The following is a 16,535-nucleotide window of genomic DNA, read 5'->3' on the forward strand; positions in this document are numbered from 1 at the left end:
CACCCCGCCCCGCCCCCGCGGTCAATGTGTTTCAGCTCTCGCCGTTGGTCCCGTTAACTTTCCGCCCTTGGCATTTTTAAATCAAGCACCCGAAAACTAATACAAGGAGCCCCTATGTATGCATATCTTCATACAAGCCTCATAACCGCCCCCTTGACATGCGCAATCTTCAAGCATACAGCATCTCTTCCCTGCCTCACCCTCAACAAAGATAACGTAGCTTGCAAGTTATACTGATCGAGCGGCGACGACCGTGGGAACGTATTCCCTGGCCCCGTCGTCTGGTCCCAGAGGATCTCCAGGCCCCCAAATGTAAAGCCTTCTGTTAGGTGTGGGCTTCGCGATTGGATCTCGTTCTGGATTAGACGGAGGAGGGCGTCGTGGGTAATGCAAGGGTCGATGAGAATTGGGGTGGACAAGTGGAAGAAGCGGAGCATTACGGGAATTGGGGCTGGGGATATGGCCATTATGTTCGAGTGAGCAGAGGACCTAGGGTTTAATAAGGTGAATAGTATGAACTATTTCGATCTTATATGCGGTTGTGTCAAATGGTGGAGTGCCATCAGCATAGAGTACGTACGACTGAATGATAATGTATCGAGCGGGAAGTTTTCAAATTTGACGAGATATTCCAAAATATTTAACAAATTTTCCGCCTTGGGATTTGCGAACTGTTTTATGCGCAGATTAAATACTGCTAATCTCACAGTGTCCATTCTCTGCAACCGTGGCCCTTACCATTGAGGTAGATTACTCGATGCCATGCATCTCGTCGCATACATATATGCGCATACATACATATATGTATGCGACTGCAAGAGCCAGAAACTCGTCATCCAACCAAAAATAAGCGATGACCGAATGCGTGGAATTGGCCATTCAAAGTTCCGCCCCCAAAATCCATGCGCAGATTCAAACCGTTCCGTGCCCCTTCATCCCAACCTTCCTCTCCCAATCCCCCGAAAACCCTTCCCACTCACTCGCCTCGCCCACGCTGCCCTTCTCGACTTTAAACCACCGCGCTTTGTCTTTCAGAAATATATGTTTCTGCGGTAATATCTCCAACACCGCCCCAACATCTCCGTGACAATCTTCATCGATTAAACCCACTGCCACCCCCAAAACATCCGGGTCCATATCATACTGCATAGAAACCGTCGAACCACATGATTCACAAAACCCGCGCGTGGCGATTTTGCTTGAGCGTCTTAGTGTAGGCATTCCATTGCCGCAGGCAGGGGCTTCAGGGTTGCCACTAGTAGACGAAGTCGTAGATGTTGCAATAGGAGCTGCAGTAGCAGCTGCAGGGGGCGTCCAGCTTATGGCATTGCTGGGAAAATCTGCCCAGGTTGTGAAAGGCCCTCCTGAGAGTTTGCGGCAGGGGATGCAGTGGCAATGGGTGAGGCAGAGGGGTAATTTTGTGGAGGTAAAGGAGGTTTTGGAGCAGAGGCAACTGCCTTTAAGGAGGGTGGGGGGTAGAGGCATCGTGGGAGATGTTTGTGCCTGTGGTGCTTGTGTATGTGTGGAAATTTGTGTTTGATACCGGTTGCATGTGCTGAGTGTGTATCACGATGTGCGAATATATATAGTATGGATTATACAGACGGTGATTTGATATCGGAGGGTAAAGAGGATAGGAGGTAGAATAACAAAACAGTGATATCCATGGTCATGGACAGGATGACATTACCGAGGTAGATCTGGAGGTACTGTTGCCTGGCGTATATAATCTGCTCAACATGGATCTGATTTGAACTCCGTATAACTCCTTTTTCATACCGCAAAAGATCTAGGCGCTTAAAAAAATAGAAATGGCGATGGCGATGGTGGAACTATCCGAATGCTAGAAAGCGGCGCAGCGGTGACAACACCAATATTTAATTGAACGGTAGGTTCGGACCTATGCAGCTGTCAATACGACATTCTCGATGGTGTTAATGAACCCTTATTGAAGATGTGTGTGTTATATAAGTAGCTCCCCCTTGCGCAGATGACATGTCCAGACATAACTATTGATCTGAATCACTCCGCTTTTGAGGGCCATGAATAAAGGAGCAAAGAGGAACAGGAAAAGAACAAGATGACCGCATGAATTTATTCAATTCAAATAGCATCCTTAACCCTCAATCAAAGCTGTATACATATATATATGAATTTCCGATGCATCTAGGAAAAACAAATTGAACAAAAAAGTGACAAAATACAAATGCCTCAACGTATGAATGATCCTTATGACAAGCAGAGGAAACGCCAGACCGAAAAGAGAGAGAGAGAAAGCAGCAGCGACGCCCCCCACAATAGTCAGATAGGATGACAAAATACATGGGTAGCAGATAACAAAAAAAACATGATCTAACAAAATAATATCTCTATAGAACAGTCGAAGGCGTATTGCTTTGGTCTCCTAATGTTGGTTTGAGTTGGGACAGGCGTGAGAGGAAAGATGAGAATGAAAACAACACAAAGCAAAGGGTAGCATGGGCATTTAAGGAGACCTAGGTAGGGGATACATATATAGATGGAAAAGGGGGATGTTAAAACCAAAAGAAAGGAATATTCGCAACCAATGTGAACATCAAAAAAGGACAAACCAGCTAGGTTTTCTCGCTTAGATCACCAACACTAATCCTCTTCTCATCTTCGTCTTCATCCTGATACGGCGCCTCGCCCTCCGAATCAGATAATCTAAACTCCTCAGCCTCATCATTGCTCAAAAGCTCCTCATCGCTTTCCCCAGCAAAAGCATCATACAGCTCCCCACCTTTCTTCTTCCGCTGCTTCCGTCCCAAGCCACGAGTGCCGGCACCCATATGCTCTACATCATCACCGCCACTGAGCAGATCCGCCTCATCACTACCATCAATCATCTCAAACTCGTAGTCATCGCGCGGGTTATTTCGGATGCGCTTCCGACGCTGGACGAGGAAGTAAACACCCAACGCGCAGCAGAAAATTAGGATAAGTGCGAGCGACCCATAGATCCAGACCTGGCTGCGTTTGGAGACACCGAAGGTAGGGAAGAAGGACGGGAGGAAGCTGTCGTTGTCGGTATCGGATGGGGAGCCGGTTGGTTTTGAGTTGACCGGGCGGTCGACGTGGTCGGTTGGCACGGAGGAAGGAGTGGGGCGGCTGGTTCCGCTCGTGGGCGTTATGACGGCAGTGGTTACGACAGCGGGTTCGTCGTCCTGGTCGTGGTCGTGGTCGTGTTCGGTTGGCAAGGGGTGGAGTTTCTGGATGTTTGAGTCGATTGCTTCCCCCCACAAATCCAGTTGCCAGTCGATGAAAGTGCCTTCGTGAGCATTAACGACTGTGTCTTTGACGATCACAGTCCATTTACCGACGCCGGATTCGCCCCTGAAGTGGTAGAAAGATGGTGTCAGCTTTGTGCCTTGCCTTAAGATCAGACTGGGATTTGAACTCTGATATATGATTGAGGGAGAATGAGCTTTGTTCTTTTTATCGGATTTGCACTTACCAATGGGCGACTGACATAAATGTCCAGTCGGTGTATCCAACGGGGTTATTATCACGCTTCCTAGTCGTACTTAGATGGCTAACGACACCAGCCGGGCTGCGGAGTTCAACACTCAAATCACCGCGGCGGGTGTGGTTGACATTCATCGTGACAGTGACATGTTCTAGGCGCTGAATATTGTTCTGTTTCAACATCTTTTTGGTGACTTCGAAGGAACTGGCAAGTCCCACCTCTCCCTGGGGGATTTCACTATGAACCCGTAGCCAGGGAGAATGCAGCCAAGCTTGTGGTTTGACCAGTTTCCAGTCTTTAGCTAGATGGACAGCAGAGTACGCATCTACCTTCCCATAGCCGAATTCATGGCTAAATTTTTTGCCGATACTGGTATCCTGCCAGTCAGTATCATTTAAATGGATTGGGATCGCAGTCTCTAGGAAAATGTATTGGATATCACGCCATGTGAGCTCAGGACGGACGCTTAGCGCAAGCGCCACAACGCCCGCAACCAGCGGCCCAGCGGCGGAGGTTCCCCCATGCCTCGTTGAACATGAATCCACTCCGACATCGGTGGTGTGTATAGCTCCGTTAACGCCACTGCTATACGTTACCACGAGCATCGCGGAGCACGACTCAGAATAATATGGGTGATTGTCATCGCGATCGACAGCTCCCACTGTGACGCTGTATATGCTGTTCGTGTAGCCATCAAAGTTGCAGTTGTCTTCATGCAAAGCACCGTTACCGGCGGCAAACACATATATCGAGCCCCTTCCCGCCCGCCCTTTTTGGATTCCGTTGACAAATGCCCGCTGGATGAGTGTGCCAGGGCCTTCCATGGTCATACCATCGTCAACGGGGCCCCAGGAACATGAGTATATCTGGTTGTCTTGGTATTTGTAGTTGATTGCAGCGGCCTCGTCCTCATCCGACACGGGTTTAGATAGGATACGGATCCCCGAAACCCTACTATCGTAAGCCACTCCAACGCCACAGATATCATTCCGCACTGCTGCAATCTCTCCAGCGCATCGCGTGCCATGTTTATCATCGAATAGTCGGGGCTTAGGTATGGGCGACTTGTCGTTGTAGTCGTATGACCCATCCGCAAAGTAGTTGTCCTTCAGATCTTTGCTGTGCATATCTATTCCATCATCCACAATGGCCGAAATCGATTCCTTGCCCGTTATACCTTCCAGCCAGAGGCCTGTAACATTGAGATCGTTCCCCAATTGAACAGTATTATACAGGTGCCACTGATCAAGGAACATCGGGTCCGCGATCCCCAATTGAGATGCGATATGACTCAACTTTTCCGTAGCGTTAAAACCATCCTTAACTTCCCGGTCTTGTGGCCTCGACTGACGAGCCTTAATTTTTGCTGTCGCCGGTTGCGGTAGTGTTGGGGGTGGAGGCGTCCGTTTCACCATCGGAGGTCTTAAGTTCAACTTCTGTGACCAGAGTATCCCATCCAAAGCATCTGTTACCATCGATATTTTGCCGTTCGGCGGTACTGCATCTCGTTTTCTCCGCCTCCTGAGCTTCAAGATGTCTAATGTTTTGTCTAAATTCGAACCTAGAACACCTTTTGGGGCGGAAAATGTATGGTGGTCCACCAATTCACCGATTTGCCCCTCATGTGTGGCTCCTAGCAGCTGCGCAATCTGGATGGGGGAAACGGAAGGGTCAAGATGGAGAGCGAAGTAATCGTACGTATCATGATTTCGGGGTAATATGGATGCGCATGCGCTGTTCACGAATAATAAGGTAAGGGCACCGGCAGCACAAAGGAGCCTCATGCTGTGTATCTCAACTGTCTGTTGTCGCCGATGTTGAGGGAACACTATTCGGGGCAAAACCGGCCGGCCACCTTGTCCTCAGGGAAAATGTGAAAAAAGCGATGTGAAGTGCTGATTGCCATGAACCACTACACTGCAGGTCTAGCTCCAAGCAATCCTCGTCAGGAAGTCGGGAGGGCGTGCGCGGAAGCGTGGATGGAGGGATGGACGTGTGGAAATGAAAGCAGAAATAGAACTATGCCGGTGCCGGTGGCCCCAAGCATTCCTGAGCTAGTTAAGGGGACCCTACAATGGTCTTTTCCAAGGAAGTTAGCCGACTTACATCCCAACAAGAGGCCGGTGTAGACGAGTTCTTCGAATTGGGGAAGCACCCTCAAAAAACAGACGCAACGGCAAAACTGTGAAAAAATGAAGGGCAGTGAACAAGGAAAAGAGAGGAGTCACCAAACAGAGGAGGAAGTGAACAGGAAATATATGTTTGCCGGAAAAGTGGAAGTAGTTGAAGGGAAGATGCCAGAGTGTAAAGAAAAGATTGTCTGGGGCCGACCCATCCCACTTACAACTCAACTAAACAAATATACACAACATTTTCTTCAAAGCTCTGTGTATGCCAGTCATGACTATGATTTCTCCAGCATTCTTCGCCGCTGATGATACAGATAACTTGTATGAAAACAGGATTCTGACTTGTCCTTTATTCCAAAATAAAGAACAAATCGGCCCCGAGTCCATGGACCGAGGCGGAAGGAGGCCCACGTCACGTGATAAATTGACTTGACCATCTTTTCCATGGTTTTCCACCAGCTCAACAATTAAATTGTGATTCAATCATCATAGAAGTACCAGACCATATTGACAGGACTGGGCAATTCTCAAACATAGCTCTCCAGCCGGTGTGAGCACAGCCGACGCTTGAATGATACGATGTGAACGAGGCTGAGGCGTTGCCATCTTCTCGATGCATGGGGATGTCAACAGCAGAGGGACATGCAACTGCACCTGTTAACGCGTGCTGAGTACCACGTTGGCCACGCCTTTATATCTGAGCCATGCGTGGTGCAGCATTGCGAGGGGTTCATCGGAGGACTCAAGGCACAAACAGCTGCCAGTCAGTCTAGAATTCAGGGACTGAGGCCAGTGTTGAGGTCATCTGTATTCCGTAGTTACGCCTTACAATAAATATTGCCTGGTTGATCGATTCTAGAACTTCCGTCTCGAAATCCACAAGTATTTCTTATGCCAGGAAATTTAACATCTCTTCAATGGTTCATCCAATTCATTTCTCATCACCCATCAACCCTACCCCAACCATCTTTGTTCGTTGCAGAAAAGCTGAATGCCATTGTAATTCTCGTGTTGCCATGCCTGCTGGCGATTGGTGTCCTCACTCCAGCCACATCTTTCTTGCGCGAACGAAACAAAGATGGCTGGGGGTGGATCATTTTATTTCCCTGGACCTGGCTGCCATTCTTTCTCATTCCTGCTCCTGTGTCTGGGTTGCATATCTCTTTACCAAACGTGGTTCTGCCATTTTCTTGTGCTTCTTGGTTTATCGCGTTGCTTCCAGTGCAGTGAATCAATCATCGTTGTCAACAACCCCTCGCCAATTGTTTGCGACCAACACCCATCAACTAGAACTATTCAGAAGCCGCCAACAAACACCGCCATAGGGCTTAGCCAACTGGTATTCTCTTCGTGCTCTCTCTGGTTTTCTCCTTACCTGTTCCCGCCGCCCTCGTAGCCCCCTTTACGGCCTCTTTGCGATTTTGACTGGTTTTGACGTATGATGAATCGTCCGTTGTTTATTATCCTCGTTTGAGCGTGTTCTTTTATGCCTGGCCTTTGATTTTGTTGGCCTAGGTACCCCGAGCGGATGGCCTTGGGACCTTTCACCGTCGATCCTGTCAGACGCGAAACAAGCTTGGAGCCAGCTCGAAAAATGTGCGTTTACGGTTTGTTTTCATAAGATACGGTTCGCGGCGAGAGAGTTATTACTGAATACGCTTTTTTCCTGGCTTAGTGTATAAAAAGAAAGTAGCCCCGATTGGGTGCGCTCAGGCTGCTCTGGAATTGAGGCAAACTTTGGCCGGTGGTTTGGGAATTATTGCCTGAAAAATGGCGACCATTTCGTCATCTCGTAGGCAGTCAGTGCCTGCGCCTAGTCGACGACAAGTTTCTTATGTCAACCAGAAACCTATAAACGGTATGGAAAACAATGCTCCGTTTGCGAACAATCGATACCCTGTCAAACGGGCTACCTCGGACAGCTATGCCAATCATTCTCCCATCCTCCCTGCTGCCCCAGAGGTTCAGCGTCCCGCTCTTCCTTCATTCAGAAACTCCTTCAATTCGGGACCGTCGCGCAGGTTTGGAGAAGGGCCAAAACCATTCGCTGTGCGGGCTAAAGAATTACAAATTGAGGGGGCTTTGGATGGGCTAGATCGCCTTTCTCCAACAAACAGTGCTTCCTGGGTGGAATCCCAACGACAGCTAAATGAAGAAGCAGGGCCCCCAGAAGGCAGGTTGTCTCCGCATGTCGACCTGCAAAACGTGACTATCCGCAAGCCGAGGAATAATAGTAAACGGGCAAATCCTCCTGATGATCCCGTCCCGCCGCCTAAATCCAATTCGTCACTCTCACCTCATAGCGCAAGAAGCAATTCGCTGAATCAGAAAAGAGACGGGCATCTGCGGCGCGATTGGGCTCCTGAGAAGTCTCCATTACAGAAACTGGAATTCACGCTGAAAGATTTTAGCAAAGAAGAGAAACGTGCCAGGTTGGAGGAAGCTGAAATGCTGCTAAGGGACGCAAAGGCCGGTCGTCGAAGTCGCCAAACCAGCCGTGACATGACCCCACCTTCACAGTCAAGCATAGCGCTCAGACCGAAAAGCACCACGGATCCTTCAAATCTGGAGGAAACGGGCTTAGTCCGGAGTTTGAGTGCCAAGCAGCGTGATAGATTGCATCACAGCGCTGTCATAGATTCGACAAAGCCTGATGCCAATCGTTTCTCAAGGGACGGCCGGGGTGGCTTTGACTATGAAGAGAACCCGCTGTACGAGAACCGACAAAAGCCTCCAATCCAAGAGCAGGTCCTCGATGAACAGTATGATATTCCAAGAAATACGGGGCGACTGAAGGATTGGGAGCTTAGTGATACAACAACAACACAGGTTGCAGATCAAAGAATGAACGATGCGGCAACGTTACAAAAATCCCAGGTTCCATACAATCGCATCCCTGAAGACCATGAAGATGCAGACCTCTTCCACCAGGAAACAGACCTACCTCAGCCCTCAACCTCTGGAACTGTACAACGCAGCAATAGCCGCAAGTTACAGAAGCCTTTACCACGGAATCTCAATCCTCAATTGCAAGCGGACCCTGTCCAGAAAAGGAGAACGTTCCCGTCAGCTGCAGCATCATCATCAATTTCAGCTGCCCCAGCTATTCGGCCGGCTACCAGTCGCAGCACTTCATCAAATCTCAAGATAGAATCGGATAGGCTAGACTCTGGCAACAATAATATCAAAACTACTTCCAATATAGGGCTTGGACTGAGCAATGCGACACCTCCGCAAGCCTCTGTATCTGAAAATCAGAATCGGCCCGCTAGGAATGGCAGGGGTAAACACCAACACACAGTCTCTTTTGCTGTACCCCCCGCAACACCACCGCCGGTATCAGAGTGGAAGAATGCGGGCGTTGGGAGATTGCGTTTAGAAGATTTTGACCTTCGAGATGTCGACCTCAAAAAGCCTTGGTGGGAAGGTGGTGGGTCGGGGAAGAAAGTACAACAGGCGCTGCCATCGATGTCGAAAATCAAAAGTAAGCCAAATAGTTACTTCCTTGGATACTGTGCTATGCTATGTTGCTTTCTGTGAATACTAATCATGCCGCGTTCATTTTATAGGCAACACACAATTCAACCCACCCTTGTACCTAGAGTGCGGACCACTCCTCAGGTACACTGGGATGAAATGGGAGCCAACAGAAGGAATTAATGGATCTATCGAACAAGAGGTGTGGAAAGGTAGTATTATGATAGTCACCAAGGATTCTGCATCGGACTACAGCAAACCTCCATCGCTTCGAATTTTCTCTCAACCGATGAGCCTGCTTCCACCTCCACCAACGGAAATTAGCGGCGAGACTGGCGAACTTGCTCCAGAGTATGTGGATCCAATTGCTGGTCTCACCAAGCTTGGACGAAATGGCAAGTTACTATATGTGAAGCCCGTAGACCATCTTGAGGAGGGTAAGGACCTCTCTTTTATTGAGGACGACGACGGGCTCTTTGAAGCATCGCCTAGCCCAATCGACTACAACGAGAGCAATCAAGTTTGCCAACCCCCGAGTGCGCGAATCAAGGAGAAAGACGGGGAGTCAATAGGGAAATTCAGAGAAATCAAGGGTGCACGTCTCTACGCCGATCCCGCGAGGGACGTGACTTTCTGGCGATTCAACCTTGAGATTGAGCTGGGCGACAAGCAACAGAGGATTGGGTATCGGATCAACCAAGGCTCTGCGATTGGATTCTGGGTCCCTGCCAAGGGCCAATCCATGAACATCATGTTCCACAGCGGCAACGGGTTCAGCCCATCGGTCGATCGTGACAAATTCAGCGGCCCAGACCCGCTTTGGCGAGATGTTTTGAACACCCACCAAATACTTCCGTTCCATGTCATGATAGGTGGAGGCGATCAGATATACAACGATGCTGCACTATTTGACACAGAGCACTTCCGATGCTGGATGGCCCTACGCGTCCCATATGAAGAGCGATATCATCCGTTCAACCTTGACATAAAATCTGAGATGGAGAACTTTTACCTTCAACAGTATCTGAAATGGTTCTCGCATGGGCTGTTTAGCATGGCCAATTCCCAAATTCCCATGGTGAATATGTGGAATGACCATGATATTATCCCTGGTTATGGCTCTTATCCGGATAGACTGATGAGATCGCCGGTCATGTCTGGGGTGGGCGAGCTGGCGTTCAAATATTATCTGCTTTTCCAACACCAGAGCGTACCCGAAGAGACGGATTTAGATGAACCGAGCTGGCTGTTCGGTGCTACACCTGGTCCTTATATATGCCAGCGGAGCAGGAGTGTATTTATGAATATGGGCAGGCGAGTGGCATTTTTGGGGATTGACTGTCAAACTGAGCGAACGGTAATATTGCCTCCTGGACGTATTGAGTTATTTTTTTTTCTTAACTGACATCGGTTTATCTCAGAGAGACGGCGTGCTTATCGATGATTCCGCTGACCTCATACTCAATCGCTGCGATGACCAAATAGTGAAAGGAGAAACAAAACATTTGATCGTGGTTCTCAGCGTTCCTATTGCGTATCCACGCCTGGTATTGTTGCACTCCTTTCTTAACAAAATTATCATACTTCACTTAGATAGATCAATGCTAACGACAAGCATTGCTAGGCGTGGCTTGAGAATGTTTTCTCGAGTCGAGCGAGTTATCCTGTAAAAGCACTTGGGCGGGCGGGAATATTTGGAAACATCAGAGAGAGGTTTGATGTGGATACAGAAACGATTGATAGCCAATGGACCTCCAAAGCACATAAACTCGAGCGTAGCTGGCTGATCGAGGATCTCCAAAAACTCGCTGCAGATAAATCTGTGCGAATTACTATCCTAGGGTACGCCTGAGTTTTTCCAACATAAAACCTGGTCCGTGTCCAAAGACTAACACTCAGGCACAGAGGTGACGCTCAAGTCGCAGCGATCGGACAGTTCTACTCCAACCCCAAGCTACAAATCCCCAAAGATCAGGACTACAGATACATACCTAATGTGATATCTTCGTCGATTGTTAATGCACCCGCATCGGAAATGATGGTGGATGCTCTCAATAAACGAAACAAGATTCACTTTCTGGATACGAAAACGGTGGAGGACATGCGAGAAATATTTGCGTTTGATATTGATGGAAAGTCGCGAAACAACAAACGCCTCCTTCCCAGAAGGAACTGGTGTTCTATTCGAGAATATACTCCTGGTGAGTCTTCTAATGGAACTTGATGTAATTACTGTGAGTGAAATTCAATTCGTCTAATATAGCTTGTTTTCAGGGTCTACTCCACCACAGACACCTACGGAATCGGAACCTCCCAGCCTACTGGAGAACCGCCCTGGAAAGTTGATGAGGTCCCTATCCCTGTCTAGGGGCGATGGAAAATCTTCATCTCTGCTTCGGAAACTATCTCAGCGAGACGGACCGCCACCATCTCGCACCCTCTCGTTACGCGGATTCGAGAAACGCCGTATGAGCTATGACGGCTCCCCTTCTACCGCTACTCACGCAAGAGATAGTTACTTCCCACCGCAACCCCAAAGACCCATGACGGCGGGAAACCAACAGACCGACGACACAACACAACCACCACGACACCCAAATAATTTTCTCCGTCGTCGTACGGACCTATCGGCCAAGGAAATAAAAGAGGAAGCAAAGGGCGGAGCCTTCCGTTTGAAAAACTTCATAAATGTGGAAGGGGGCCTTGATATTACGTTGAACTGTGAGACGAACCCACGAGACCCGGCGGGAATCACGCATCCGTATCGAGTGCTCGTACCTGCGCTGCGGTTCGAGGGCGATTTTGAACCGAGTGAGCCGCGGGTGAAGAAGCATTGGTGGAAGATTAGTCGGGGGAGGAAGAAGGCTGAGCAGCAAAGTGATGTGGAACAAGTTGGGAGTGAAGCCCTCATCCAGCCAGTTGAAGATATGGGCCAAGGACAAAGTCATGGGCATGGTCAGAGCCATTCTGGCCAGAAGTACGAACAGGAGGGCCCCAACCACGTGGCACGACATCCTCTAAAGAATCACGATAATGATTATGATGATGGTTACGATGATAATGATGATTATGATGAAGAATACGATGATGAGGTCGGATTACCGCCATTACCGCAGCTGCCACCAGCGGGTGTCCAGTCAGTTTCTGCGCCATCTGGTGGCATGGCTACGCCTCAACCCAGAAAGAAATGGCTTGGAATCATTTAGTGTGTTTTTTTAAACGCTTTATTTTCTCTAAATCTATGTTTGCTATTGCTTGTTTTCTGTTGGCCTTTTTGCGATTTTTCTTCCAGTTTCTGCTTTCCTGCTAATGACGCAATATGCGTGGTTTTTAACCATGGTTCATATTGAACACGATTTGACAGGAGGATGGCGGTGATGCTCGGCCACTCGTCATATGTGAGGAATCAAGATGTTAAAAATTTATCGGAATCAAGTTGCCAAATCCCACTTAAGTTTCAACACGAGAATTATAAAGGGGTATGAGTTCATCACTTTTTGAACGTTCCGGTAGCCATCTAAAAATATTTGACAAGATAGAGCTTGGCGACCCTGTCACATTCTCTGAAACAAGCTGCGAAACGCTTCTCCACTGCGTTCACCTTATATGTATATGTATGTACATATGCAGTACGGAGTAATATATTCCTTTCCAGCTTAGTTTGGTCAAGAAACTCGTGAAACGCTGCATGTTCATCCGAATCTCTGTCTAGTTCATATGAAGCACAGATGGGAGTCTCTGACCGACGCTGGCCCTGATCATGATACCAAGTTAAATACTTGACGAACACCAGCTTTTGTATAAATATAATTCTTTTAAAGTTCTTAATTTGATATTTTAGTGATTTGAAAACCGTTTAAAAGGTATTACGACGCAGGTGATGGATGGGACTAGGAGTGATGTTTCGTTGGGTGAAACTCTTTTGCAAAGTAAATTCATCTGATAAGCCCATCAGATAGCTCAAGGGGACTGTCTTTTGTGGAAAGTACCCCGAATGATGTAGGTGTATTTTAGATGGGTTGCACGGAACTCAGCCTGGACCACGGCGGCAAGTGGGTCGGGCCATGCTAAACCTTATTATAATACGCTCTATCGCTCTTGGCTTGAAGGCGGAGTCAACAAACGGTTAAACGTGCCTCACAACCTGGGGAAAGAGTCTAGGCCCAATGCTCAAAAATATCTAACTAGGTAGGTTTGTTTACACATAATTCGGCTGATTGGTGTTCCATAGAACTGCACGTTCCTCCTGAATAGTATTGGACCTGGCGGGTGGCGAGTGGGGCGTGTGGTACCTCTCTATTTATATGAACACCTAACAAGTACCTCCCCATACGAAATTAGCATGGGTGGTACAAACTAGCTATAGTGTGGGCAGGTTCGTGAGCTAATGATATTTTTGCAAGCTTGTACTAGATAGTATAGTAACATCTTCATACAAAACATCTGTTGTGCGGGGAATCTATGGAGAGGATGCATTGAGTTTGAGGCCGTGCCCAATTTGGCCTTCCAAAAGTCCCTCGCCTCTTCGAAAAGGGAGGTATGGTTGCGGGTAAAAGTCAAGTAAAGGCCCTTGAATAAGTCCGGGTCGTTCCCATACTCTCGAATGGCGTGACGCCTGGTAACATGAAAAGCGTGCCCATGGAGGGTTCCCCGATGACGCACATGGATTGCCTTGCCTATTTTTTGCTCCCGTACTTCCCATAAATAACCCTTCATTCCCGAATTTCGAGAGGATATTGGATGAAATATACATATATATACATATATATATATATATATAAAGGATAGCTCTGTACTTGACTTAGCGATCACGGTAGAAAAGGGACGCACAAATCTAGACTGGATGTATGGAATTAATGAACCTGCCGTTCCATTCTTTTGATCAATTAATTGACTTGAACCGCCCCTATCCCCCTTGGTAAATGACCCACACTCGTTAAACCCTCACATACCTGAGGCTTCTGTTTTTAGCATCCTGATGCGAGAGAAGATGTAAACGGGTTAATCTCCAACATTCAAGATGAGGAATCATATGGCATCTGGGTGGTTCTACTCGCCCGCTCAGATAAAACGGTATTGCGCGTCGAGGATTTCGAGTCTCAAGCCGCCAGAGGTAAACCTTTCATCACGAATTTCTTTTATAGCCTCTCCACATATCGGTATGAGCACAGAATGCCATGCTAAGGCTAACATCTCCCCGCTTCCGTAGACCAAGTTGAGAAACCCATATCATATCATTCGCGAGCTAAACCGGCAACAATGGCTGTTTTTCTCAGCTGGGTTTTTCTCATGGACTTGGGCTGGTGTCGACTTTTTCGTGGTTTCCTTATGTGTCACGGAGATTGCGCAGGCATTTCAGGTCAATGACTCTGATGTTTCGTGGGTTAGTAAGGAAGCCCTGTGTGATAAAATAAAAACGAAAAGAAAACCCGAAAACCCACACACCTTCGTGTTTTGGCAATTTTCATCATTATTCTCACATTTTTTTCGGGCGATAGGCGATCACGGTAACGCTGATGCTTCGCCCTGCGGGGGCGTTCATCTCTGGAGTCTGCGCAGACCGCTATGGAAGGAAATGGCCGACAATCGTCAACCTGGTTCTGTTCGTGGTTCTGGAGTTGGCTGGCGGGTTCGCTATTAATATGCGGCAGTTCCTGGCCATCCGGGCCTTATACGGCATTGCCATGGGAGGTAAATATATAAGAGAAACCTCCCTGCAGGTTTGGCGAATATTTCGAAACCATCGCGTTTAACCACTAACTTTTCACATTTCTCACTGCTAGGCATATTCGGATCAGCTGCCGCGACAGCTCTTGAGGACCTCCCGTATGAAGCGAGAGGTATAATGTCCGGATTATTCCAACAGGGATACGCGTTGGGATATTTGATTTCCGCAACTTTGTACAGTGCATTTGTGCCTACTACACCCCACGGCTGGAGAAGCTTGTTCTGGGCCTCCGCAGGGCCGCCCGTCGTCCTCATCATCTTTCGCTGGTATCTGGCAGAAACCAACCATTTCATAGCCATGAAAGCTGAGCAAGAGGCGATGGCGAGCGCCGAATCTTCATCGGAGGGAGTCAACAAGGGCAGCCATTCAGGTCTGCGCACGTTCTTCGGTGACGGGACACGCGCATTTCAGGAAAACTGGGTGCTCTTCCTGTACATGGTCCTGATCACGTCAGCGTTCAATTTCTGCTCCCACGGTAGCCAGGACCTCTACCCGACCTTCCTTAAGGAACAGGTAGGTACGTCACCGGCGGCCACCACAACGATCACCGTGGTGGGTCAAATCGGCTCTATTATTGGGGGCGCCACCATGGGCTATTTGAGCACCCCTTATGGCCGGCGCCTTGTCATGATCATAAGCTGTATCTGTGGTGGTGTGTTGGTTCCCGCATACGTATATACGCGCTCTAATGCACTCATTATCTCTGCGTTTTTGGAGCAATTCTTCGTTGGCGGTGTCTGGGGTCCTATTCCCATTCACCTTTCAGAGCTAACACCACCAGCTCTCCGTGGCTTGATGGTCGGTTTTACTTATCAGTTGGGCAACATGGTGTCGTCCGCGTCCGCCACTATCCAGTCGGTCCTTGGAGAGAAATTCCCACTACCAGACAGCGAAACTGGAGAGAAGAGGTTCGATTACGGGAAGGTTTTTGTCATATTCATGGCCGTTACTTGGGCGTATATGTGCCTTGGGATGCTTTTAGGTCCTGAGATAAGCCGGGAAGAACGCGATGAGGAGGCGCAGGCCGCAATGCAGCTGTACCAACTACAACGCCAGGGGCTGAATCCAGAGGAGGTTGGGCAGGTGAGGGCCAGGCTTCGGAAAGCGGAGGAGGGACACAGTCAGGAGGTGAAGAGCGGAGAGATAGGCAAGACGGCATACACCACAACGAAGCAAGTGGCTGGATCCATTGCAGAGAGAGTATAGAACGGGTATGGGGTTTGTTATATTATAGACCGGTGGTTTACTCAGACATTCGATTTCCGTGCATGATGCAAAACAGCATATGGGTTTGGGAATATAAATTTCTTTTTTGCTGGTTGATCGGGGATTTGTTGATTTGTTAGAGAGAGTTGGCGGATAAAAGTGCTTTTTGACTTAAAAGGCTAGAATTAGTCAATAAACTATTTAGATACTTTGCCGAACCAAGAGTATTGAGCAGCACACAGGTAGTCCCTGCGGGGCCAATCGCTATAACAAAATGTAGACCAGCGATTGGAGTGTGATATCTTTGTGTTTGGAATTTGATTTCTTCGTTTCGTTTCACTTTACTCTTTCTTCGTCGTCGCTATATCGATCCTGCTCAGCACCCCACATTTCTAGGACTTGGAAATTCCTCTTTGGATAGTTACAATTGCCCCGGGATGATGTCATGCATAAGGTGGTCAGGATCTATTAGAAGTAGGCCACGATAACAGTCAACATTTCCCCAGTT

The 16,535-nt window shown here is 48.2% G+C and overlaps 5 protein-coding genes across 5 annotated transcripts; 2 read left to right on the plus strand and 3 right to left on the minus strand.

Annotated features, from left to right (window-relative positions):
• Nucleotides 1-128: 128 nt before the first annotated feature.
• HCBG_04166 (uncharacterized protein) lies at nucleotides 129-467 on the minus strand (the record flags this gene model as incomplete). The annotated part of the gene is made up of 1 exon (XM_045431215.1): nucleotides 129-467. The coding sequence occupies one exon, from the start codon at nucleotides 465-467 to the stop codon at nucleotides 129-131; it is 339 nt and encodes a 112-aa protein (XP_045287768.1).
• Nucleotides 468-912: 445 nt separating this feature from the next.
• Nucleotides 913-1,485, minus strand: HCBG_04167 (DUF636 domain-containing protein; the record flags this gene model as incomplete). The annotated part of the gene is made up of 1 exon (XM_045431216.1): nucleotides 913-1,485. The coding sequence occupies one exon, from the start codon at nucleotides 1,483-1,485 to the stop codon at nucleotides 913-915; it is 573 nt and encodes a 190-aa protein (XP_045287769.1).
• An 850-nt stretch (nucleotides 1,486-2,335) lies between these two features.
• HCBG_04168 (kex protein) lies at nucleotides 2,336-5,271 on the minus strand (the record flags this gene model as incomplete). The annotated part of the gene is made up of 2 exons (XM_045431217.1): nucleotides 2,336-3,354; nucleotides 3,476-5,271. 2 exons carry the CDS (start codon nucleotides 5,269-5,271, stop codon nucleotides 2,595-2,597), a joined length of 2,556 nt encoding a protein of 851 aa, XP_045287770.1.
• A 2,115-nt stretch (nucleotides 5,272-7,386) lies between these two features.
• On the plus strand, nucleotides 7,387-12,299 carry HCBG_04169 (uncharacterized protein; the record flags this gene model as incomplete). The annotated part of the gene is made up of 6 exons (XM_045431218.1): nucleotides 7,387-9,100; nucleotides 9,576-10,450; nucleotides 10,515-10,640; nucleotides 10,718-10,935; nucleotides 10,981-11,294; nucleotides 11,368-12,299. 6 exons carry the CDS (start codon nucleotides 7,387-7,389, stop codon nucleotides 12,297-12,299), a joined length of 4,179 nt encoding a protein of 1,392 aa, XP_045287771.1.
• A 1,826-nt stretch (nucleotides 12,300-14,125) lies between these two features.
• On the plus strand, nucleotides 14,126-16,143 carry HCBG_04170 (carboxylic acid transporter; the record flags this gene model as incomplete). Its single annotated transcript, XM_045431219.1, has 4 exons — nucleotides 14,126-14,206; nucleotides 14,303-14,476; nucleotides 14,592-14,784; nucleotides 14,877-16,143. The coding sequence occupies 4 exons, from the start codon at nucleotides 14,126-14,128 to the stop codon at nucleotides 16,025-16,027; spliced, it is 1,599 nt and encodes a 532-aa protein (XP_045287772.1).
• Between the last annotated feature and the right edge of the window lie 392 nt (nucleotides 16,144-16,535).

The sequence above is a fragment of the Histoplasma capsulatum genome (genome assembly GCF_000150115.1).
Source record: "Histoplasma capsulatum G186AR genomic scaffold supercont2.5, whole genome shotgun sequence".
NCBI classification, from domain to species: domain Eukaryota; kingdom Fungi; phylum Ascomycota; class Eurotiomycetes; order Onygenales; family Ajellomycetaceae; genus Histoplasma; species Histoplasma capsulatum.